This window comes from Odocoileus virginianus, chromosome 4 (assembly GCF_023699985.2).
Source record: "Odocoileus virginianus isolate 20LAN1187 ecotype Illinois chromosome 4, Ovbor_1.2, whole genome shotgun sequence".
NCBI classification, from domain to species: domain Eukaryota; kingdom Metazoa; phylum Chordata; class Mammalia; order Artiodactyla; family Cervidae; genus Odocoileus; species Odocoileus virginianus.
In genome coordinates, this window is record NC_069677.1 from 10070657 (window position 1) to 10097136 (window position 26480).

The window sequence follows — 26480 nt, forward strand, 5'->3', positions numbered from 1 at the left end:
TGGGGACTACACTTTGTGCCTGACTTTGTTCTAGGCACTTTATGTGGATTCTTATGGAATCCTCAGAACAGATATTATTATCCTTATTTCATGATTTCATGAATGAGGTAACTAAGCAGAGTGGTGGAGTGGCTTGTCCAAGCTCTTGCAGCTGACAGCCAGCAGGGCCAGGCTTGGCCCTGGGCAGCAGCTCCCCTGAGTTCTGGCTGGAACCCCTCCCCTTTTTACCAAGGTGCCAACATGGTGGATATTTATTGACATTATTACTGCATGGGTACAAGGTTAAAGAATTAGTTATTCAAAGACATGGAGGTTGAAAATGTGTATTTTCAGAATGGGAAAGGAGGATAAATTTTGTTCAAAAAAAAGAAAACAAAACCCCAGAATCCACAGGAAACAAATTGTTCGATTCTAAAGGCTGAAACTCTCAATCTTCTGCTCCTTGGGTTCCCAGGGGCCCAGGAGCTAAAACACCACAGCCAAGCCATGTTTGCATGTTGTCATTTATTTCTTGGAAGCATTTTCACATCTCTGTCTCCATCTCTTACCTCAATTCCAGCCCCTGCCCGGGAAGGCAGCTCTCCATTATTCTATACTCATTGTCTTAACCTGGGCCTTCACACCCCTGTTTTCCTTTTCATTTGATAATAAGCATGTCCTCTCCTCCAGCCAGACATGTCTTGCTCTGCTTTGGGAGAAGGTTTCAACAAATGACAATCTCATTTGTCACCAGAGCATAAAATCTGTCTGCTTCCCTCCCCCTTCTCTTCTGGTTTCAAAATGCACTCATATCTTCTTGGAAGGATAAGGCTTATTATTTATTTTTTTAGAAAGTGTTCAGAACTGCTTGCTCTCCTAGACCAGGTGAACATGTCAGTGGAGGCTCTGAGACAGGTGATTTTTCTCCCCTTGGGAACCCACTGATCTGTCCCCACCCCACACACAGCCCCAGCCTGGTTCTTCCACCTTGTCCTGGGCTGGCGCCTCCCCACTTCCCACCGCTCCTCTCCTTGCCCCCCATGGGAAGGAGACCTTGTTAGCAGCTTTTGGTTCACCCTGGGTGTGCAGTCTCCACGCTGAGGTTGATGGGGTAACTCTGGGGAAGGGAAGGCAGCCTCTGGGTACCCCTGGGCAGCAGCTCCTCCCGAGGCAGGACCACAGCCCACTCTCGCAGCATGGTAGGGGCAGAGAGGCGCTTCCTGAAGGACCCCTCGTGGACTGCCTCATCTCATGCCCCAACAAGATCTAGCAGTGCCATTGTGCTTCCAGGTAGCTAAATTTTTTTTTCAAAATCTTTTCTGATTTTAAGGTTATTCAGTGAGGCATGTTATTACTGGAAAACTCAAATATTTAGTTAAAGGGAAAAGTGGCCCTCTTAACCCCATTACCCAAGAATAGTATGTTGTGGCATTTGGCAATTCCTTACAGATTCCCGGCAACAGATAGCCAGCTCTGTGTGTGTTTTTCCCTGGTACCTGGTGTTTTAAGTCTTTAAAACTTAAAGACTTTTAAGGTTTCCCCCACGTCCTGGTTCGTGGGTCGCGGTGATCCCACCTTTCCTGCTGCCCTGCACTTCTTCCCTGGGCCTCTCCGTTGGCTGCAGCCAAATGTAGAGGATGAAGAGGGTGGTCCAGCCATGCTAGTTCTCCAGATGACTCTCAGAAGCCCAGGAGAGAAGGGCCAAATCCTGCCCTGTGACACGTGACTCTGGCGAGTGGGCAGGGCAGGGCATCCCTGTGTCGGAGTGCCCTGGGGCTCTGGGGTGGTTGCAGTGATCCTGATGGTTATGCCCTCTTGTGCTCCCAGCAGCTGCATTTCTCATTCCGCTCTCTGCAGATTTCATGCTGCTGAATTGGGCTTGGCAGGTAGAGTGTTCACAAGTGGCAGTCAGTGTTGACTTGGCTACCCAGTTCTGCCTGGGTATTTTTATACTAAGCAGAAGTGGGTTGGAAACAAACACAAAGTGTTCTTGACTTGTCATGCTTCAAGTTGCCTCTTCTCATCTCTGGCACGTGCACCTTCCTCAGGCAAGGACCTGCTTTGTGTGCATTTCGCAGTCCTGGAGAGCCCGGGAATAGGCTCACAGGATGGTAAGGGAATGTGAATGTCAGTGAACCTACCCCCAGCAGTTCCCTTTCAGTGTTGCTTTACCTCTAGGACAGGTGGAGTTATTGATCGTGCTTGAACACTTTAAAGAACAGGGCCTCCGTGTTACCAAGTCCAAGCTCGCTCTGCTTACCTCACAACAAGCCAATGATTCCAAAAGATGAGATGTTGAGGTGAGGAAGAAGCTTGAATCTGGGAGCCAGCTGACCAAGAAAATAGCAGACTAGCACTTCAAAATAACCATCTTGTCAGGGTCTGGTTGCCAGGTTCTTCCATGGATCAGAGATGGAGGGGAGGTGAGGAAATAAAGTAAAAAGACTATTCAATCCTTGCAAATGTCCCCTAGAGTGGCAAGCCTCAGGCAGGGAGGGGAATGTGTTAGTTTCACTTCCTTACAGTCCTTCACAGGAGGCAGGCCATTATGTATGTTTATAATAACAAAAAAGGGTTACAGTCACTGGAGCAGATCCTGTGTAAATTTAAATTTAACCCTTTGTGGTTACATCGACTCACTTTGAGGGCCCACTCATGTTTGAGTGATTCTTATGATTTAGATTATGAGTGGTGTCTAGGAACACCTGGGTAGTACTATATACATTTACAAAGTATCTCAAGGCCATTGTCTGTCTAGATGTACCTGCAGGGCAGATGAAGAAGGGCCTGCTTTTACGTAGATAGATATTTTAAGTCGGACTGGTTGCCTCAGCCCCTAGAGCTGAAAGGTGGAGGAAACGAATCAGAGCCAGGTATTCTGACTCCTAGTCTGGCTCTTTCTCTCTTATCTGCTGTAGATAGGAGGTTCTTCATTCTATTGAGCTGAAGTTTCTTTCTCTGGAGCTTCCATCTGGTGTTGATTCTCTTTTATGGGGCTGTAGAAAGTCAATCTTGCTTTCTCTTCCCACTACAGTGTGAAATGTTTGAAGAAAACTCTTCTGTTCCCCTTGTCTCTTCTTCTCTTGGTTAGACACCTCCAGTTCCTTCAACCATTCTTCTCTCATTCCTGCATTGATTCAAAGAGTGTTCATTGGGTAACTGCCTTGTGGGAGGTGCAGAAAGTAGAGAGATGATCTAGAGGGAGCCCCCGTCTTTAAGGGGAGACACAGTAAAGGGCACAGTTCAGTCACTGTGCCCTCCTACCGCTGTGCCTAGGTCTGCAGGCCCGTCCAGAAAGCAGACTTCCTACTGTCCCCTGGGTGGATGAGGGGCAGCCACCTCGCTGCTGGGGATCCCAAGGTCTCCCATTTCCAGCCCTGGGCCCCAGCCCCGCTTCAAGGGGAACCTCTGCTCCTCTGGAGCCTTTGCATATTGGGGTAGTTCTTGGGTCCCCATGCCCTCTGAGCACCCAGCACCTCTGGTTTCTGCCCTCTAAGAAAGGGAGAGATTTTTGCTAAGTCAGTTTTCTAGCTTCTAAATTTACACTGACCTCTTTTTTTTTTTTCTTTACTTTTGCTCCTATGAGTTCATTACCTTTTTCATTTTTAGCTCTTGTGATGTTGTTTTAGTGGCTTTGGAGTGTGTCCTCCTCTATGTTTGACTAGAAATTTTTCAGTCACCTTCATTTACTTGTACTGCCACTAAGGCATGGCTTCTCCATTCTATGTGTATACTCTTGCTGGATTTTTAAAAATTATTTTAATTTTAGAATAGATTCCATTCACGTAATTGAAATAATTTTTTAAAAGATACTTAAAAAATTACGCATTGAAGTCTTCCTTTTACCTGTTTCCTCTATCCTATTCTTCCTCCTACCCCCTAGAGGTAGCAACTTTAATTAGTTTCCTTATGCAGACGCATGCAAATATGAATAAGTATTTTTTATCTCTCTCTATTTTATGCAAAAGCTAGCATATTATAGCCTGTTGTGTCTGACCCTGCTGTCTACATCAGAGTGTAGGGAGCTTCCTTGTCCCCCTGCACCATGCTCAGCCCTCTGGGGTCCTGATTGACTGCGGTTTACCTAAGCAGTTCGTATACCAGTGGGCACTGGGTTCTTCCAGTCTTCGCTATAACAAATCATCTCTAACGAATACCTTGGAATGTGTATAATTCTGATCATGTCCAGGTATATTGAAAAGATAAATTCCCTGAAGTGGAATTGGTGATGCTTTCAGGAATTGGTATCTTGAGTCTGTGTATGGGAGCCTAGGTTTCTTGGTGTTGGGAATGCTGAATGACTGGTGGTGACTCATTCTAAAGCTTGATTTTGCCATCAGCTGTCTGACATTGGATGTACATGGGCTCAGAGTGGTTTGACCCTCTCGCTGCTACTTTCCATTGCTGAGACCACCAGTGGGGCCTAGTCAAGAGCACCAGAGAGGGTTTCTGAAGATGCTGTCAGACCCAGGCTCTGCTGTGGGGTGGGGGTGGCAGGCCCCACCACCTCAGCCACAGGGGAGGACAGCAGCTCTCATTGTTTGGGACACATTGCTCTCATGACTTGTCAGTCCTGGCCGCTGGAACTTTGCACTTTTTCTTTTTTACTGTAGGCTCTCAAAGGCAGGGAGCTATGGTTGTCTTTTCGCATTTGTCATCCTAAAGGGTGTTTTTTCAAAGTAACGATTGAGGTGGCTCTGGCAAAGGTGTTCATAAAGCATCAGGGAGTTTGTGTCACTGGCCGACTTACCCTTGGCTTTGAAGCAAGAGAGGGCAGCTGTGAGTCTCCCCCACTGTAACAGCTGGTGATGTAAATGTCAGCACACAATTGTCCCAGGTGGGGCAGGCTCCAGGGAGGTGGGCCACCAGCCTGAGGTTTTATAGCTCATGGTGGCCACAGGGGTTTGACCTGACCTCTGAGCCTGGCCCTTTCTGCTCGAGCGTTCTACCCCTAGAGAACTGAGAACCTTGTTCCTGGTCTTGAGGAAGGGTTCCTACTATAGTGTGTGTTCTCATAGTTAGGGAGCCCCCAGCCTTGTTCCCCTGGGCCCCACTCTTTCTCATCATGACCCTCCTCCCACGCTGGTTAGTGAACACCTCTCAGTCCCCTCTCTACCCCCAGTCCTTCCCTGATATTTGGTCTTTCTCAAGACACCTGGCCTCTCTCTCTCCTCCTCACCCACCACCCCTCCCCTCTTATTCCCTCCTCTTCTCACCCCTCACCCTGTGGGCACCACTCAGCACATCAGTTAGCTTTGTCAGAGGTCACTCTTTGCTGCCAGAGCTTATTCTTGCCAGTTGGCTAAACTTTTAGATGCTGACAAATCCCCCCACCCCACCCTGATCCCAGGGAGGAAGTGAGGTTTCCTGAACTGCCTGGAGAGCCACAGCTGGAAGCCACTGTTTGCCGGAGGATATCAGCTGAGCACCTCTGGGCTCTTGAGGGGATGATGGAGGTGGGCAGGGCCGAGGAGTCCCCCCGACCTCCGCTCCCCCCGAGAGGTTGCGGGGAGCCCCTGAAGCAGGCTGTGAGAGCCAGTGGGGGTGAGGGCTGCACCGGCCCCTGCGTGTGCTCTGAGCTCTGCCTGTTTTTGGTCTTCCAGTCCGCAGCCGCCACAGCCCCAGGTCCCCGAGACTCCCTGGGCAGATGAGGGCGGCTCCGTTTATCACCTGAGCGATGAAGACTTTGACCAGTTTGTGAAGGAACACTCCTCTGTGCTCGTCATGTTCCACGCCCCATGTGAGTGGAACCTTGCTCCTCCCCGCCACAGCCTCCCTCCCTTGGCTCAGAGTGGACACCTCTCTGAGCCTTTAGCTGTTTACCTAGAGAAGCAGTCATCCCTCAGCTTGCGGGTGGGGACACTGAGGCCCTGAGAGAGCCTGTATCTTGTCCAGTAGTTGAAAGGGCACACGGAAGCCAGGGCTGGAGCCTCAGACCCCACAGCACCTAGAACCCCTTCTTTCTGCTTCACCTGGTATCCATCGTGGATCAAGGGAAGAAAAACATGAATCCTGTAAAACGTGTTTGCAATATTGACCGAAAGCCCTGTAGCTCAGGATTTTTCTAGATCAGTGTCCTCCCCATTCCCATGAAGGATGGAAATGGATTGTAATTCCTTTCTAAGAGGGAGAAGGCTGCTTCTGGAAAGGTGAGCAAGGGATGACACCCCCTGGCCACGGATTTCCTGGGAGCAGCTTCTGGGAAAAGCGGGCCCATCCTAATGGGTGATGAAGCTGGGTCCCCAGCACCCTGGGACAGGGTACATGTGTGGGGTGCTCTTCTCTTATAGCTTCTTGCTGGCTCTTTGGCCCAGTGATGATGGGTAAGGGATTGTGGAAGAGGAGAAGAAGCAAAAATAACTTCTTCACAAATCAGTGTCATAATTGCCAGTCCACAGAGGCAACTTTAGTGAAAGATTACTTTATTAATTGTCTTAGTCATAGAGATCTTTCTGCTGTTGATTGTGATTTGCTCTGTGGTGACAAAGTGGCTGCCCACAGGGCCATCTCCTTCTGTCTCACCCACAGTGCTGCAAAGCAAATACGATTAACTCCGCTTTACAGACCAGTAGACAGTGGTGTGGAGAAATGGCACTGCTCTTTGAGTCCTATACCACTGAGTCCTGGCCTTCTCACACTCTGCTTCCCTGCAGTATCACAGGGGTTGGGTTAATTAGCAATTGTTCATAAGTAGACCACTCCTGGGGATTTTCCCACGTCAGTCTTGTAAGTGCCAAATTCCGAAGAGAATCCAAAGGAAAATTATTGGCCTTTCTCCTGAAAAATGACCCCCAAAAAAGCCTTAAAAAAAAATACCTGAATTTCAAAGGGCCTCTGATTAAGGGCAGTGACAGAGAGGGCCATAGGAGCATGTCACCGCAGCCCTGCCAGGGCTCAGTCCCTGTGGCTGGAGGAACCCTGATGAATGAGCATCCGCCAGGCAGCACCGCAGCCTTCTCCCTGCGGAGATGCACTCTCCTGGCCAGTCTTAGATTTGCTAATGAAAGCAAGTCTTACGGGAAGTCAGGCTGCACCCAGAGCTGCACTCACCTTGCCCAAGTTCCTGCCCCAGGCTTACTGTTTTCATTTCCTTCCTGGGAGCTTCACCCCGTGTGTTGGTGCCTCTAGTCTATGCCAGAGAGAGCCCTCTGGCTCCTGGAAGATTACAGAGTGGTTTGAACAGTGCTTTATGCATCACAGCATGAAGAGTATGTATCCCCTTTGATGAATCCTAGCAACATGTACCTCATAGATTGGAATTGTTTAATAATTGTTTATTAGTTGCTGTTTAGTCCGTAAATCATGTCTGACTCTTTGCAACCTCCTAGATTGCAGCCCACCAGTTTCCCTCTATCCATGGAATTTTTCAGGCAAGAATACTGGAGTGGGTTGCCATTTCCTCCTCGATGGGATCTTCCCAACCCAGGGATTGAACCCACATTTCCTGCATTGGCAGGCAGATCCTTTACTGCTGAGCCACTAGGGAAACCCAATTGTTTATTAAGCCCTTTTTTTTCTATAGAACCCTGGTTGCAAACTGGGAAGATTTTTGTCTGTATTCTTTCTTGTACTCTTAGGTTGTAAGGAATTCATTGTCGTAGCAAATGCTGGCAGGATCTGGGCCCCGGAGCCTGGCTGTGAGCTCTTCCCTGCCCTCTCCCCTTGCAGTGCACCCACCTGGCTCCCTGAACCAGAGTGATCATCACTTCCCCATCTAAGTCATCTATGGGCATAGAGTAAGGGCTTAATGAATGAGAAAACGAACAAATGAGGTTGTTGAGAGCTAAATTAGAAAACGAGAACCAGAAACCAGATGGCAGCCTTTTGTTTCCCCATTAGTCATTGTGAATGAGTATTATGAATACCAGCCCTGTTGAGGCTGTTCCAGCTTCAGACTTAACAAATGAATAGAGCTGAGATTTCTCTTGTTCAGTTCAGTTCAGTCGCTCAGTTGTGTCGCTCAGTTGTGTCCGACTCTTTGCGACCCCATGGACTGCAGCACCCCAGGTCTCCCTGTCCATCACTAATTCCCGGAGTTTATTCAAACCCATGTCAATTGAGTCAGTGATGCCATCCAACCATCTCATCCTCTGTCGTCCTCTTCTTCTTCCGCCTCCAATCTTTCCCAGCATTGGGTCTTTTCAAATGAGTCAGCTCTTCACATCAGGTGGCCAAAGAATTGGAGTTTCGATTGTTAGGTGTCTGCAGAACATGAATCCTCCATTCTCTAACAAGGTGTTTGCCTGCCCCCTGTGCACACACGTGTGTGTGTGTGTGTATGTATGTGCTTGCGTGTGTGTGTGTGTGTTTCTGCTGGACTATCAGAGTGACAGGGCCAGGGCAAAAGCCCGAGGTGAAGCTCCCTGAGGAACTGCCCGTTTAAATTCCCATCTGATGGGTGTGGCTCCACATTAAATAATCTCTCTACACAGTCCTCCTCCTCTATCTAGGTGCCTGGGCTTTAGAAGGGATGGAATGCACATGGTTCCGAGACGAATCTGAGCCCAGGACAGACAGCAGGTCCCTTAGCTGCCTAGCTGTGTATCTTATACTGGAGTGCTCCCGAGAACTCACCCTGATCAGGAGACCCCTTCTGTGATGTGTGAGGGACCTAGAGAAAAGGACAAATGTCAGGAGGCCAGAGATTGCACTGCTGGCTCAGGGTTCCTAAGCAAATATTAAACAAAATGTGAGTTCTGGAAATCACAGTGTTACAGGTGCCACTTCCGGACCATATAGGGAGTGGTTAAGAAACAGACCATTTTGGAGACCTAGGAACACTAGTTGGGATCTATCAACATAGAAGACCATGGATTCTACTCAGGATTGTCATATAAGCTTGGTTTGTTTCTTGGTATAGGATTGCCAGGTTGATGGATTAGTGTGTCTTTCTTTTATCAAAGGTGAGTTGCTATTTTCCCAAGTGCAGTTGGGTGGCAGGGTGGGGCCACCCTGAGGGGAACACCTCCCTTGGTGCTCTGTGACTGTGAGTCTGGCCTGGTTCTGTCTAGAGGGTGATACTTGTTTTTTAATCAGCAGTTTTGTTGAAACTATTAAAAGAAAAAAAACAAGGCAAACTTTCAAATCTACAAGGGTTGGAATTAGAGAAAGGAAAGCTAGTTAAAATACTGAGCAACTGCATGAAGATTTTAAAAGATCCCTACAGACTGAAATAGTGGAAGTCAGATTATAAAGTTGAATTTATCTTTATGATTTTCTGCTTTAAATTAAAAAGGGAGTGTGAATATGTTTTATAAAGGGATAATATAGGAAGGTACAGAGAAGAAGATTAACCTTGTTCTTGGTACAGATTCCCAAGAAGAGCCATGGTCCCTCTTTGCTGTGTTATTTCTATACAGAGGAAGTGCTCAATGTTAATTTCTGTCAGAGTCCCACTTGCCTGGAACCTTCATCAAGTGCCTGTAGAACTGCTCTCCTGGGTTCTTGGCAGGAGAGGCACCTGGTATTATCAAACACCTCCGTGGACCCCCTGCTTCTTTACCCTCTTTTCCAGCTTTCCTGCCATCCCATGGCAGTTCCCATCTCAGCCTTTTCCCCCGTCTCCCTCCCAGCTGGAGTCCTGGAGAAATCCCACACAGATTCTTCTGCAGCTTGTACTCCCGATGCCTGAGTTGTCACTGAACAAATAAACTCAGCCTGGCCCCAGTCACACCAAGGGAACAGGGGGTGCTGAGAGTCACAAGCAGGTGTGCCCCCAGAGCCCACTGTCCAGGTCCTGGGCCACCTGCAAGGAACAGTGTGTTGCAAGCAGTGGGCTCCTAGAGGGGTCGTGCACTGTGCGGGGCACAGACAGAGCCCAGCCCCCTCTGCTGTCCATGTGGCCCTTGACATGGGGCTCTGAGTGGTTGTGGGGAGGTCACAGCCCCAGGCCCGGTCCCCTGATCTGCAGAGCAGTAAATAGTATCTGAAGAGGGCGAGGTAGCAGGACCCCAGCAACCAGCGCTCTGTGGTGCCTTTTGTTTCTTTCTGCAGCATTCTGAATGAGAAAAGTCACTGCATGTTGTCACTCATCTCTCTTCACCATTTGTTTTGCTGCTGTAATGTCTACCAGCTCCTCCCTCTCCGTGTGCCTGCAGCCCTGCGTTAGGCCAGGGAAGGACGTGCTCCTATAATGACCCCCACCCCCCGGAGTGACTGTCACTCACCTGGGGAGATAGAGGGAACGAAGTGGGGCTCCAAGGAGGGCACCCTGAGGAGCAGCCTGTCTCTCCCATGGGGGTCCTGGGGCCTGAAGAGAAGCTGCTGGGGAATCAGAGCATCCTTGCCGCCCCTTCCCCAGGGCTATGGCGGCTCACCCACAGCTCTGCCCCATTTCTTGGCACCAGGCCGCCCAGGATGAGAGGTTTTCTTTGCCATAACTCCCGGTAGCAGGTGTGTGCCAGAGATTCTGGGCCCGGCCTGCCTTCAGGAACTGGGCTGCCTGTCTGGATTCAGCATCAGACCCCTGTCAGGCTCCAGAATTTCTGCTTCTTACTTCATTTATGTCTACTCCAAGTAATATGTGATCCCTGGGACAGTACAGAGAAATATAAACAATTAAGGAAAAAAGCTATGTATAATCCCATTGTTCAGAAGCAGCCTCTTTCTTCTTTTTGTCATTATTTTTTCTAGTTGCTTTTTCTTTTTTATTTTTCCCTTGTTTTCAACTTTTCAAAAAATTAACATAAAGTTAAATTGACTTTTTTTCCTAATATATGCAGATTTGTGTAACCATCTTGCTGTAAAACTCCCTTGTGCAATCACTCTTATTTTTTAATGGCACAAATAATTTAAGAACAATGTTAACATTCTTGTTATTGGGGGCACAGAGTTCAAGGGATACATAGAATATAGTGTAAGCAGTGACAGTCCCCTCCCCACCGGACCCCCTTCTCAGGGTTGACCAGTGCTAACCGTTGATTGTCCTTTTTCCTCCTGTGCTTCTCTGTGAACAACAGGGATCGTTTCTTACCCATTTTCCTGTGATTTGCATTTTTTTCACTAATCAATATATAGGTCTTGAATATATTTTTGTGTAAATGTAAGATGTTAGCATATAAATCTCCCGCAATCTTTTTAAACTAAGAAATAGTATTTTATAATTTATATATGCTATGGATTTTAGACCATCCCATCATAGACATCTATCTCCAGTATTTGTCCAAGCAATGCAGTAAATCTTTAGAAACATATGTATAGGGAACATGTCTAAATGTTGAGATGTGTTAGACTCCCAGAAGGGAGGGTGTTGGGCCCTGTGGTGCGTATGCTTGAGCCTTGATAGATGCCACCCAGGCATTTTCCTTTCTCTCTCTCATCTTCCTTTCTCTCCAGGGAGGGGTCACCACACCCGGTGAGCAGTGCATGACAGAGCCTGCATCCTCGCCAGCCCTGAATACTATCAACCATTTATGTTCCTATTAGATGGGGCAATGGGGCAGCTTGTCCACAGCTCTCTAGCCTACAGGGAAGTGAGCATCCCCTCATGTGGTAACCAGTCTTTTGTATTTCTTCTGTGAACCAACTGTTCATTCCCTTTGCCCGTTGTTCTGTGGGTTGTTTTTTTCTTCTTGACCTTGAGCTCCATACTTAGGGTTATTAATTTTTATCTATTTTCTGTGTTCCAGATATTCCCTGTTGGTCTGTTGCTTGCTTTTGGTCTATGCTGCCTTTTCATTGTACAACAGCATTACATTTTTATAGTCATATACAAGCTAGAATGTTTATTGAGCACTTGGTGTGGATCAAGCATTGTCCTAAGCACTTTTCATATATGAACTCATTTAATCTTCACAACAAGTCCTGTGAAGTGGGTATCATGATTATCCCCATTTTACAGCTTAGGAAAGGGAGGCACCAAGAGGTTGAGAAGCTTCCAGAAGTCACATAGCCAAAAAGGTAGGGCCAGGGAAAAACCCAGGTCCTAGGGGCCACAGTCTACAAGGACCAAGCTCTCTGAGAACCTGCCTTTTCCCTCTTGACCTCTGGGATATCCATCCCCAGGATATAAAAATAGTGTCCCAGGACTTCTGGGTGGTGCTAATGGTAAAGAATCCAGTTGCCAGTGCAGGAGACAAAAGACGCAGGTTCCATCCCTGGGTTGGGAAGATCCCCCGGAGGAGGGCATGGCAACCCACTCCAGTATTCCCTGGAGAATCCCATGGACAGAGGAGCCTGGCGGGCTACAGTCTGTAGTGTCGCAAAGAGTCAGACAAGACTGAAGCAACCTAGCATGCATCTATTTTGTGATTGCATTTTGCTTTTTAATTCCCCTGAATTTTTCACTTGTTGTGCCAGGTGGGAGGAAGGGGTTTCATTTTAAGTTCTTTTTTCCATGCTTTTTCATTTACATTTTTCTTAACATAAGAACATATAATGTTATTAAAAATGCTTATGTGTTCATGCTTTTGTGGTCACATAATGTTCCATTATATAATGGCACCATAAATTACCTAACCAGCCCCATAATGTTGGAGGTTTGAGTTGTTTACTATATTTCCCCTTATAAATCATGCTGCAGAGGGCAATTTTCATGTATAAATATTTGTCCACGTGTCAGATTATTTCCTTAGGATAGAAGCCTGGAAGAAAAAATTCTACAGCTTGTTATCTACATTTTATACTAATGTAAAGGAAAGGTGGGGGGGGGGGAATCCCATGCTTTCTCTTAAAACGAGAAAGATGAGCCATTCATCAGGATGTGTCTGCCCCAGAATGTCTGAGTGTGTACAGTCAGCTTTGGTGCAGGTACAGCTAGAAGCCTCAAAAGAGCCCTGAGGTCTCTAGGGGGCGCCTGTCAGAAAGTTAAATGTTAAAGCATTAGTGTTTCTGCTAGCATCTTTAGGAGCCCCACCTCCCTGACTTGTCCAAGCCAAGGTCCAGGCAAGGCAGCAGGAATGTGGGTAGGAAAACCCAGGTTCCTCTCGAGTGCCAAGTACTAGGGAGCTTTCCAAAATAATCTGGTCCCCTGGAAGATTCTGGTTACAAGAGCCAGGAAAGTCTCCATTGCTGGTCTGTAATAAAATCCTAGGTGTAACTGAAGTTAATGGAATCCAGAGGAATGTGAAGGCCTGAGGTTGACGGGAGGCCAGCATTCCCACAGCCAGAAAAGAGTGTGGTCGAGGAACTGCTGGGCAGCCTCTTTGCCAGGTCATGAAAATCGGTGTAAGTGTACTTACACAGCTGATAAAAACCCAACAAGGAAGTTTGGCAGTAAAACTTAATGGCCTATCAAATCACAATCAGGACAGTAAAATGCAGCGGGCCGGAGTTCTCACTGTGCTGTCCAGCCCTCCCGCAGCCCACACGGCCATCCTGGAGGGTGGGGTCCAGGCAGTCACCGCTCACACCCTCAGCTCCCCAGGGCAGGCGGCTGCCAGCGAGGGAGACCTTTGCTCAGCCAGACAGCTCTCCTCCCGGGGGCCTGGCTGGTTTCCTCAACCCAAACTGTTTATAGAAGTTTATTGCTTAGCCTTTGTATCTTGTTCAGGGAGCAGAGGGAATAGCGGCTAGTAGTGAAAACAAGTAACGCTATCAGGAGAACTCTTGGAAATGTATGGGAAACTTCAGTATAACATCAAGAGATATTGGAGATTTCCAAGATGTTTTCCAGACCTAGTAAGGAGCATGGGAAGTGTATAAATGGGGATGGGGGGGGGGGGGTGGTGGGGAGAGGCTGTGCACATTGTAAATGATATGGCTGCTGGTTTTACTAAATAGAGGTTTAGTCAACCTAGTAACTGGTGTGGCTTTTGCCCCAAAAGAAAGCGGATGCTCTCCTGACCATCCTCTCCTCGACCAGGCATGAATGATTCAGTTCAACCTTGTATGCACTGCTCTAAACCTGAACAACACATCCATTCATTCACAAAGTGTGTGTGGGATGCTGTGCTCAGTACCAGGGATGTGGTGGGGAGTGAGACTAAGTGAGATCAGTCTGTACAGAGATTCACCCCAGTTGGGGGATTAGAGGGTTCAAGTAAGCAGATTACTTCAGCTATTTGGAGAATAGTCGAGAAAATAAACAGGCTGTTGGAAGTGAATGTGATGGGTTGAGGCTCCCTGGGGTTAGGTGGTCAGGGAATTTCTCTGTAGAAGTGAAATTTGAGCTAAAGCCTGCGTGATGTGAAGCGGTCAGCCATACGAAGACCTGGGGGAAGATCGTGTTCCAGGCAGTAGCTCCTTAAGAGCTGTGAGGGTAGAAATGAGCTTGCTGAGATAGGAAAGCAGAAAGAGGTCACAGGTTGCAGTGTAGAGGACAGAGGGATACTCCCTGAGTTGAGGTTGAAGGAAGGAAGGTCCGATTATGTGGAGCTTGTGGCTGTGGGAGGGAGTTTGGATTTCAATCAACTTGTGATGGAAGCCATTGGAAAGGTTTGACCAAGGGAATTTGATAAGATTTATGATTTGAAAAGATGCCCTGGTCACCCCCTAAATATCAGGAGATAGCAGTCTAACAGTCATAGGGCATTACAAAATGAACTACCATAGGAGTATATGAATAAGACATCTTTTATGAGTAGAAGAGAAATAGGTGGTCTGGTGGAGCTGAAGTGAACTGGAGACTCAGTCTGGGCCAGAGCTGAGGGGGATGCTCTGTCTGGAGATGCCTGGTCCATCAGGGCTGAGGCTGTGATGGACTGAACTGGGGGCTGTGGACAGAACTTTGGGGAAAAGACTGGCTTGTGTGGTTGCAGTGTGCTCCAGCCAGAAGCCTTCTAATTAGGATTAGCCTTCTAATCCCGTCTTGTTTATCCGAGGCCCCGGGAACACCCCCCCCGCCCCACCCCTGCTGCAGTTTATCACTTCATCTCCCAGAGCGTCGTTTCTGATGATCTCTGTCCCGTGTCTCGTCTCGTGAGGCTGCTGAGACAGTGTGTGGAAGGCCAGTGCAGAGAGAGTGAGCCCTTTTATTAGTTGGTAGAGTCCTACAGACGGAGCTGGAGGTTCAGGAGAGCCGTGTGTGCAGACCACATCTGTCACCTCCGCGTGTCCTCCAGCCACCCCTCCCGTGTCTAGGGCAGGCCTCACGGGTCGATTACAGCTCCTCTTCCCTGTGAGCTAGTTTTCCATCTCAGGAGTCCATCTCCAGCCCGCCGCTGGCAGGCGATGTGAAGTCCCTTTGCTTCCCCAGGGAGCAGTAGCATCAAAGGACTGAGTCTGTCAAAAGTATGAAGGTGAACTTGCTCATCTTGAGGGGTCCTGCCTCATTGACTGGTACATTTTGGAAAGAAAGAATGGTTTTCTATGAGTGACTTTGTCTTTTTTGTCTTCTCTGCCCTCACTGTCACACAGTCCCACTGCCCACCTTGAACATGGCCCTGCTGGCACTTGCCTGACATCACATTCTTATCCTGGTGCAGGAGAGGGTGGTCAGGGGAGCATCCCCTTCCTGCCCCTCCTGCCTGCCGTGGAGGCCACTTGGAGTCAGAAGCCCGGGTCTCCTGAGGCTTGCCCAGGCCTCTTTCCTGCTGCTTTGCTGGGTTGAGTGGCTCTGCTCAGGCCATTCACTACTTACTACAAGGCAGAGAGAACTCTTGGGTGTCAGACACCACAGCAGGGAAAGAGCCTCTGAGCTTTTTCTCTTCATACAAGGTGAGCCCCCTCCACCCCAGGGGAAGTCAGCCTGGGAGCTGTGCGGGGGTGGTCACCGTGGGGCAGGGTGTAGAGAGTTCTCAGCCTGAAGGCAGGCCTGCGGATTTCTCTAAGAGTTGTAGACCCTCCTGACTGTAAACCCTAAAGAGCAATTTATTCCTTTATTTTAGTCAGATAAAAAAAATTTTTTTAAGTCAATGTATTTCATGTGAAGTCAATAGAATCCTCCTTAGAATATCTGATTTACTCCAGACATGGGGATCCACGTGGAAGGGAACCTCCGTCTGACACCTGTGTAGACCGCTACTTGTTCCTCTGCCCCCACCACTGCCTTGGAGTCAGCCCTTCCCTGTCTTAGCCGCTTATAAGACCAGGGGTCTGTGAACCAGTCAGGACATTCAGAGCCCTCTGAAGTTATTCATAAATATAGACTATCTATGCATCAATACGGGAGAGGTGAGAGAGAAACTTTCATTAAATTCTCAAGAATGTCAGTGACCCAAAAAAGCCCAGAGTCCACCCAGGCCAGAGGAGGATGCTCTCTGTTTGGCTGTTGTGGGTGGCGGCTGCCTGCAGGGAGAGGCTGGTGGGGACGTCCCAAGCTGGACTGGGGCTGCATGCTGTAAACAAATGATGCTGTGCTCTGCATGCTTCAGGAACATCGTCTTGTGGTCTTTCTTGAGGCTCTACATAGAATCTGTGTAGAAGATCGTTTCTGTGGGGAAGTCACATTTTCAATTCTAAACAGTTTAACAAAAAAACGAAAGATACTTTTGTAGCTCAGTTGTTTATAAAAGTGCAAATGGGTTCTGATCATGTCAGATGTTCAGCTCTGGAAAATAATGTTCTTATATTTTAATATTGTGATGACTTTGATACCTATATGGTTCACTTGGTGTCCCAACGGGCTCTAGTCAGACCATTAACCCACAGGTATTCCTCTTCCTTGGGCCTGTTTGAGAAGGACCAACATGTTAGCGTGGCTGAGAATTGTGGCCACTCCCCGGGCTGGATTACATCAGTGAATTTCGTCCATCTAGTCATCTCATGGCTTCCCCAGAGCACTCTCTCCAGAGGAGGGCTTGACAACACTGGCCTGCATTTTCTGTTATGTGTGTGTGTGTGTGTGTGTGTGTGTGTGTATTTGTATTTGGGGGGTTGCAGTTAGGGTAGACACTGTGGAGCCCCTGTCCCTGGGAGGAACAAAGTGAGCATAGACTGAGGAAGTTGGAACAGACAGAAACTGAACGTGTGTCTCAATGCCATGTGGAGCTGAGCTCTGCAGGAATGACCTTGCAGGAGAGAGGAACTTTTGTCTTAGCTAAAGTGCTCAGATGGAGGCAGGGAGGCTGTTTGCATGGCCCAGTGGCTTCTGGGGAGGAGGGGGTGTGTGTGGGAGGTTCCTCTGGGGAGGAGGGGTGTGTGTGGGAGGTTCCTCTGGGGAGGAGGGGTGTGTGTGAGAGGGCTCCTCTGGGAGGAGGGGTGTGTGTGAGAGGGTTCCTCTGGGAGGAGGGGTGTGTGTGAGAGGGTTCCTCTGGGAGGAGGGGTGTGTGTGAGAGGGTTCCTCTGGGAGGAGAGGTGTGTGTGAGAGGGTTCCTCTGGGGAGGAGGGGTGTGTGTGAGAGGGCTCCTCTGGGGAGGAGGGGTGTGTGTGAGAGGGTTCCTCTGGGGAGGAGGGGTGTGTGTGAGAGGGCTCCTCTGGGGAGGAGGGGTGTGTGTGAGAGGGCTCCTCTGGGAGGAGGGGTGTGTGTGAGAGGGCTCCTCTGGGAGGAGGGGTGTGTGTGAGAGGGTTCCTCTGGGAGGAGGGGTGTGTGTGAGAGGGTTCCTCTGGGAGGAGGGGTGTGTGTGAGAGGGTTCCTCTGGGAGGAGAGGTGTGTGTGAGAGGGTTCCTCTGGGGAGGAGGGGTGTGTGTGAGAGGGCTCCTCTGGGGAGGAGGGGTGTGTGTGAGAGGGTTCCTCTGGGGAGGAGGGGTGTGTGTGAGAGGGCTCCTCTGGGGAGGAGGGGTGTGTGTGAGAGGGCTCCTCTGGGAGGAGGGGTGTGTGTGAGAGGGCTCCTCTGGGAGGAGGGGTGTGTGTGAGAGGGTTCCTCTGGGAGGAGGGGTGTGTGTGAGAGGGCTCCTCTGGGGAGGAGGGGTGTGTGTGAGAGGGCTCCTCTGGGAGGAGGGGGTGTGTGTGAGAGGGTTCCTCTGGGGAGGAGGGGTGTGTGTGAGAGGGCTCCTCTGGGGAGGAGGGGTGTGTGTGAGAGGGCTCCTCTGGGGAGGAGGGGTGTGTATGAGAGGGCTCCTCTGGGGAGGAGGGGTGTGTGTGAGAGGGCTCCTCTGGGGAGGAGGGGTGTGTATGAGAGGTTCCTCTGGGGAGGAGGGGTGTGTGTGAGAGGGCTCCTCTGGGGAGGAGGGGTGTGTGTGAGAGGGCTCCTCTGGGGAGGAGGGGTGTGTGTGAGAGGTTCCTCTGGGGAGGAGGGGTGTGTGTGAGAGGGCTCCTCTGGGGAGGAGGGGTGTGTGTGAGAGGGCTCCTCTGGGAGGAGGGGTGTGTGTGAGAGGGCTCCTCTGGGGAGGAGGGGTGTGTGTGAGAGGTTCCTCTGGGGAGGAGGGGTGTGTATGAGAGGTTCCTCTGGGGAGGAGGGGTGTGTGTGAGAGGGCTCCTCTGATGATACCGGTATCGGTCGTCCTTCCTTTCTTTTTTTGTCCCAATTCTTTTTTTTTTTTTCAGTTAAAGTGTAGTTGATTTACAGTATATTAGTTTCAGGTATGCAACATAGTGATTCAGTATTTTTATAGATCATACTCTATTTAAAGCTTTTGCAAAACAGTAGCCATACTTCCATGTGCTCTATCCTTGTTGCTTATTTTATACATAGTAGTTTGTATCTTTTCATCCCATACTCTTATCTTGCCCCTTTTCCCTTTCCTCTCCCTACTGGTAACCTCTAGTTTGTGCTCTCTGTGAGTTTGTTTCTGTTGTTATAAACATTTGCTTCTTTTATTGTTTAGATTCCACAGAGTATTTGTCTCTCTCTGTCTGACTTCACTAAGCATAGTACCCTCTATGTCTATACACATTGTTACAAATGGCAGAATTTTATTATTTTTATGGTGGGATAATATACCATTGTATACATGTACCACATCTTCTTTATCCATTTATCTGTTCATGGACAGTTGCCTCCATATCCTGGCAGTTGTAAATAATGCTGCTATGGGAATTGGGGTGCATGTATCCTTTCAAATTAATGGGTTTTTTTTTTCTTTTCTTTCAAAATATATACCCAGGAGTGGAATTTCTGGGCCATTTGACAGTTCTATTTTTAGTTTTCTGAGGAACCTCCATACTGTTTTCCATAGTGAATACACCAGTTTATATTCTCACCAGTGGTGTACCAAGGTTCCCTTTTCTCTACTTCTTTGCCAACATTCGTTGTTTGTGGACTTTTTTGATGAGAGCCATTCTGAAAGCTGTGAGGGGATAGCTCTTTGTGGTTTTGATTTGCATTTCTCTAATGATTAGCAATGTCTTTGGGAAAATGTCTGTCCAAGTCTTTTGCCCAGGTTTGTTTTTGATTTTGAGTTATATGAGCTGTTTATGTTTTGTATATTAACCTCTTATCAGTCATATCATTTATAAATATTTTCTTCCATTCAGTAGGTTGTCTTTTCATTTTGTCAGTGGGTTACTTTGCTACACAAAGCTTTTATGTTTAATTAGGTTCCATTTGATTATTTTTGCTTTTCTTTCTTTTGCCTTGAGACAAATCCAAACAAATTTTGCTACAATTTGTCAGTGTTCCACTTGTGTTCTAGAAGTTTTATATTTAGGTCTTGACTCTGTTTTGAGTTTTTTTTCATATATGGTGAGATAAAATGTTTTAACTTTATTCTTTAACATTTAGCTATTCAGTTTTCCCTGCACATCTTGTTGAAGAGACTATCATTTTTTCTTTGTATAAATATACCTCCTTTATCATAGATAAGATTAATTGATCCTCAGTTCAGTTCAGTCGCTCAGTTGTGTCCAGCTCTTTGCAACCCCATGAATCGCAGCACGCCAGACCTTCCTGTCCGTCACAAACTCCCGGAGTTCACTCAAACTCATGTCCATTGAGTCGGTGATGCCATCCAGCCGTCTCATCCTCTGTCATCCCCTTCTCCTCCTGCCCCCAATCCCTCCCAGCATCAGGGTCTTTTCCAATGAGTCAACTCTTCGCATGAGGTGGCCAAAGTATTGAAGTTTCAGCTTCAGCATCAGTCCTTCCAATGAACACCCAGGACTGATCTCCTTTAGGATGGACTGGTTGGATCTCCTTGCAGTCCAAGGGACTCTCAAGAGTCTTCTCCAACAGCACAGTTCAAAAGTATCAATTAAAAAAAAAAAGCATCAGTTTTTCGGCGCTCAGCTTTCTTCACAGTCCAACTCTCATATCCATACATGACCACTGGAAAAACCATAGCCTTGACTAGACGGACCTTTGTTGGCAAAGTATGTCTCTGCTTTTTAATATGCTATCTAGGTTGGTCATATCTTTCCTTCCAAGGAGTAAGCATCTTTTAATTTCATGGCTGCAACCACCATCTGCAGTGATTTTGGAGCCCAGAAAAATAAAGTATGACACTGTTTCCACTGTTTCCCCATCTATTTGCCATGAAGTGATGGGACCAGATGCCATGATCTTAGTTTTCTGAATGTTGAGCTTTAAGCCAACTTTTTCACTCTCCTCTTTCACTTTCATCAAGAGGCTTTTTAGCACCTCTTCACTTTCTGCCTTAAGAGTGGTGTCATCTGCATATCTGAGGTTATTGATATTTCTCCCGGCAATCTTGACTCCAGCTTGTACTTCTTCCAGCCCAGCATTTCTCATGATGTACTCTGCATATAAGTTAAATAAGCAGGGTGACAATATACAGCCTTGACATACTCCTTTTCCTATTTGGAGCCAGTCTGTTGTTCCATGTCCAGTTCTAACTGTTGCTTCCTGACCTGCATATAAGTTTCTCGAGAGGCAGGTCAGGTGGTGTGGTATTCCTATCTCACATTGATCCTAAGTGGGTTTATTTCTGGGGTCTCTATTCTGTTCCATTGATCTCAGTTCTTGTTTCACTACCATAGTGTTTTGATTACTGCAGTTTTGTAGTGTTGTCCGAAGTCAGGGAATGTGATATATCCAGCTGATTTGTTCTTTTTTCTCAAGATTACTTTGGCAATTCAGGGTCTCTTGTGGTTCCATACAAATTTTAGGATTATTTATTCTAACTCTGTGAAAAATGTCATAGGCATTTTGATAAGGATTGTATTAAAACTGTAGATTGCTTTGGGTAGTATGGACATTTTAATAATTAATTAATTCTTCTAATCCACAAACACAGGTCATCTTTCCATCTATGTGTATCATCATCAATTTTTCATCATTGTTTTATAGTTTTAGAATATAGGTCTTTCATCTCCTTAAGTTTATTCCTAGATATTTTATATTCTTTTCAATACCGTTTTTAAACAGGATTGTTTTCTTGCTTTCTCTTTCTGATAGTTTGTTATTAGTATAAAGACAAAAACATATTTCTGTGTATTAAGTTTATATCCTACAACTTTACTGAACTCACTTATTAGTTCTAATAGTTTTTTGGTAGAGACATTAGGGTTTTCTATATGTAGTTTCATGTCATATGTAAATAGTGATGATTTTATTTCCTTTGCAGTTTGAATGCCTTTTATTTCTTTTACTTGTCTGATTGCTATGGCTAGGACCGTGTTGAATAAAAGTGGTGAGAGTAGACATCTTTGTCTTGTTCCTGATTTTAGATGAAAGGCTTTCAGCATTTCACCACTGAGTGTGATGTTAGCTGTGAGTTTGTCATGAATGATGTTTATTTTGTTGAGTTGTGTTCCCTCTGTGCCAGCTTTGATGAGCATTTTTATCAAGAATGTACATTGAATTTTGTCAAATGCTTTTTCCGCATCTATTGACATGATCATTTTGTTAATATGTTGTATCACATTGATTCATTTGCAGATATTAAACCATCCTTTCATCCCTGTAATAAATCCCGCTTGATCATACTATATGATTCTTTATATATATTGTTGAATTTGGTTTGCTAATATTTTGTAGAGAGCATATTACATCTATATTCATCATAAAATTAGTTTGTAGTTTGTTTGTAGTGCTTTTACCTGGTATCAGTGTCAGGGTAATGGTGGCTTTGTAGAATGAATTTGGGAGTGTTCCATTCTCTTCCATTTTGAGGAGCTAGTTTGAGAAGACTAGATATTAGCTCTTCTTTATATGTTTGGTAGAATTACCCTGTGGAGCTATCTGGTTCTGGACTTTTGTTTGCTGAAAGTTTTTTTTTTTTATTATGAATTCAACTTCACTAGTGGTGACCAATGTGCTCAGATTGCCTATTTCTTCCTGATTCAGTCTCCAAAGATTATGTTTCTAGAAATTTGTTCATTTTTTTCTAGGTTGTCCGATTTGGTGTATAACCATAGTAGATTTTTTTCATATCTCTGATAATTGGTTTTTATTTCTCCTCTTTCATTTATTTGAGTCCTCGTTTTTCCTTAGTGAGCCTGGCTAAGGTTTATTAATTTTGTTTATCTTTTAAAAAAAGCCAAGTCTTGGTTTCATTGATCTTTTATATTGTTTTCTTGGTCTTTGTCTTATTTATTTCCTCTCTGATTTTGTTATTTCCTTCATTAAACTGACCTTTGAGTTTGCTTGTTCTTCTTTTTCTAATTCCTTTAGATGACAGATTAGGTTCTTTATTTGAGATTTTTCTTGTTTCTTGAAGTTCCCCTTTATTGTTATAAACATACGTTTTTGAACTGCTTTTCTGCATCCCATAGATTTTGGAAAGTTGTGTTTCCATGTCTCGGTATTTTCCAATAGCCTCTTTGATTCTTTATTGGCCTATTGATTTTTTAGTAATAGCATGTTGATTGGTCTCTGTATCTTCCTTTCTTGTCTTTCTCTTTCCCAATAATCAGTAGTAGAATCATGGTGCTCTAAGCTCCCAAGCAGTAGCACACACCACAAGAAGGCCAGGTCACATCCCTGCATCCTCTTAGCCTTGTCTGTGTGTACCCACCCCAGCCAGGTTTCCCTTGAGAGTGGTCTCCAGCCTGAACCAGTCTGGTCCTACTGGCCTCATAGCCCCTTTTGCTAAAATGCTAGAAAATACTTTTTCTGCTAAAATGAAAGCAATTTAAAAGTGTCCTCTTATCACCTACAGAAAGTAGGTGATACTTCCTTTTTAATGTATCAAATGTTATTATCTGTAACATTATTGCATTCAAGTGGTTGTAAGGAGAAGAGGGCAAAGCAAAGCAGTCTATCCCAAGAAAATGCCATTTGTTTGGAAAGAACAAGTGCTTGTCATATCATAACACCTCCCTTGTGGGGACAGTCAGAACTTGATTTTTTTCCCCATACTCTTGCTTTTGTGAATTCTTATTCTTAGTTCAAGGCCCGGTTCACTTCTGTCTGCATGGTGCTAGGAAGCACATGCTACTGGTGGCCATGGGCTCCAGCTAGATTGCTTGGGTTTTCAACCCAGCTCTGTGACCTGTGGCTGTATATGTAACCTTGGGCAGTCATCCACCCTCTCAGTGCCTCAATTTTCTCATCTGTAAAATGGAGATAACATAGTTCAGACCTTGTAGGGCTGTCATGCAGATACAGTCACCTAGATCAGTGCCTGGCACACGGGACCTATATACATATCACCAGCATTATTGATGTAGTTGATTCATTTTTGCCTCTTGTGCCCCTCCCACCTCCAGTGAATCAGGCAAAAGCTTTCTTTTCTCCGAGCTGGTACTGTTATTCTTTTCTCCTGGGTACCCCTGGTATCTAGTACTAGGACCCAGCTGTCTTCTGGAGGCAGGGGACATCCTTGGAGCCTCCATGCCATGGGGATGGTTTCTCTTGATTTCTTCCCACAGGGTGTGGACACTGTAAGAAAATGAAGCCAGAGTTTGAGAATGCAGCAGAAGTCCTCCACGGAGAAGGAGAGGTAAGCTTTCTTTCCTTACCTCCCCCATTGCTTTCTACTAAATTGGTATCATTCAGTAATAGGAACCATTAGGACAACTTTCCCCTGCAACTCTGTAGCAACTCCTCAGCTCCATGGAGTCCTGCAGGATTTCTCTGTCCCGGAGTAGATGTGTCTTAGTCAAGCAGGTGGGGCTCCTACCAGGGGTGGAGCAGTACTCAGAAACTATGGGGTCTGGTTCAGAGGAATGTACCTGGAGGTACCCATCCAGGTGACCTCTGCCAAGGTCATGGGCTCTGGGATGAAGCCCCACAGTTCTTTTTCTGTGGGACCTTGCCTGTTGAGAACAGCCGCAGTCTGCTCCACCTGGTTGATGGGGGCGATAAAAAGGCTTCATCTCAGGCCACAGATGAGACTGGTGCCAGTGTCCAGTTGTTCCTGGGATGTATGGAGTCCCGCCCCATGAGGTTCTGACAGGCCCAGGGTGGGCGGGGGCTGGCGTCCGGGCTCCTCTTCTGCCGGCACCGTGTCTGAGGCTGTCATGCATGGTTGGCCTCTCCCCCGTCCCAGAGCTCTGGTGTCCTTGCAGCTGTCGATGCCACCGTCAACAAGGCCCTGGCAGAACGATTCCACATCTCCGAGTTTCCTACACTCAAATATTTTAAGAATGGAGAGAAGTATGCAGTGCCTGCGCTCAGAACAAAGAAGAGCTTCATTGAGTGGATGCGAAAGTGAGTCGCATGGTCTCGATAGCACATGCTGGTCCCTGGCTGTCGGCCACTGGACAGGGGCTTGAGGAGATGAAGTAAACTTAGGAGCCTCTGACCTTGGCTCGGGGTCCGGGGGGCAAGACAGATAGGGCTTCCCAATCCTTAAGGCACCTTGGGTGTGCTGACCCCGTGTCCTCATCCAGCAGGTCACAGTAATCTTTCTAGGTGTGGTGGCATCAGCTGCCGGAAGCCATGTGTTTCTTTATTAGGACACCCTTCCCCAGTGTGCTAGCCCCAGGTTTCATCATATACCCTTTATTCCTTTCCTTTGGAACCTGCAGTTGTTAACCTCTTCCCCTCCTATGAGAGGACTAACTGGGCCACCACACAAGTGCTTTCTCCTGTCCTCACCCCTCCCCCGAGACACGCACCCATACATAACTTGAATATTTGAGAATACTGCCCCATTTCTGCACTGAGGGAAAGGTAAAGTCAAAGAAGACACTCTCCAGCCTTTGCAGAGGCCCCTGGTATGTGCCATAATCATGCCCATGTGAGAACCAAGACTTGAGAGTCACACAGTGCCGCGAGAACTGTGCAAAATAGCAGCATCCAGGGGCAGTTACTTTGTCAGAACACTGGTCCTCAAGCTTGGATGTATGTAAACATTACCTGGTGTTGAGGTGCTTATTGAAGTGCAGATTCTAAACCTTTGATTCGGAAAGTATGAATGAAACAGTCAGTGACAGGGTTTTGAGAAACACCAGCTTATGGAATGGGAGCAAAGTTACCACTCGGTTCAGGAGAGGCTCCTGGCAAGAGGTGAGTGGACTGGTCAGGTCCTGGTCTCAGCCCCTCCAGTCTCCTGCTAATCACTAGGGGTGGATGCTCAGAGTAGCCAGGCCTTGTCTTAGAACCAGAAGGAGCAGTGGTTCATCTCCAAGAGGAACGAGACACTCTCTCTGCCGGTCCTCTGCTGCAGGAGGCAGATTGTTCTTCACATCTACCTCTCTGGCCTCGCTCTGCTGCCAGGGCTGGTTCCCTGGAAGGACTGAGCAGGGTGGCGGCTCAGATAAGGTCCCTGGTGCTTGCACTGTGGTTAGAGAGCTAGGGCAACCAGAGGATTGATCATTGCCAATCCTTGGACCAGAGGACTGGACACAGATAACGAGCATGGAAGGTCTCTGTCCTTCCTGTCCTAGTCACCACCTGAAAAGCACTAGGGTAAGAGCATGGGCTTTGGAGTCTGAGAACCCTGCACTCAGGTCATGACCCTGGGCCATTTACTTGACCCTGCTAAGCCCCAGTTTCCCATCTGTAAAGTGGAGACAATACTTTTCCCATAGACTTGTTCAGAGAATTAAATTGGATTATTGTGCATGGTGTGTGGAAATACTCAGAGGAAGCTGGTTTGTTACTGATGCCAGTTCTCAGGTGGTGCTGTGACTGATGGTGCCACCACCTAAGTGCTAGAACCTCCCAGCCTTGGCAGCATGCTTGTATAACTGTTGCCCTGTTTTATACTCAGATCCTACTGAGGCCTATCCCTATTTCCTTGGTTCAGAGTGGTGAAGTGCCTTTCCTCAGGACAAATTGTGGTTCTTTCAGAGCTCAAAAGGAATCCACCAGCCAGAGCATAATTTAACAACAGATGCTTTGAGGTGATGAGGGGCTGAGGCCACCAGCAGGAGGACAAGCAGATGGCGTTGGGTGAGGCTGATGGTGCCTCCAGGCTTGTGCACGAGTGACCCAATCGGGTGACTAAGATGTGCCCACCAGCAGACCAGCCCAGGGAGGCAGGATCCCGGGACAGAGCAGAGCAGAGGGTTGGTGGGTGGTGTCAGTTGAGGAACCCAGGGTGTATGAGGGGATCTGGAAGGCAAAGAACAGGCCAAGACAGGAAGACTGGGAGGGGCCAGTCACAAGAGCTGGGGTGCCATTAACCAAACGAAGAAGGTGGGGAAGAAAACTGTTTTGGTAGGTGTGGAAGAAGGGGAAGAGTTCTAAATCTTTTTGGGATTGGGGTGACAATTGGGCCTCCAGGTGGAAATACCGGGAGAACATCTGGAAATGGGCTTGGATGAGAGGTCAAAGCTTGAGTCATCCTCAGCCTAGGGGGTTATGGAAGCCATGCAGATGGATGAAACCTTTTGAGAATTGCAGGAGCATGGAGATGGAATCAGAAGAAGAGAAGGGGCTTTGGGGAAGGTGGTG

General features: G+C 47.2%; 1 protein-coding gene across 1 annotated transcript in view; it reads left to right on the forward strand.

The window, feature by feature from the left end:
* PDIA5 (protein disulfide isomerase family A member 5) overlaps nt 1–26480 on the forward strand; it is a 93461-nt gene that overhangs the window by 53102 nt on the left and 13879 nt on the right. The window contains exons 11-13 of the mRNA XM_070466073.1: nt 5583–5719; nt 23507–23577; nt 24127–24287. Coding sequence (XP_070322174.1) covers nt 5583–5719; nt 23507–23577; nt 24127–24287 — 369 coding nt within the window. The remainder of the gene's footprint in view (nt 1–5582; nt 5720–23506; nt 23578–24126; nt 24288–26480) is intronic.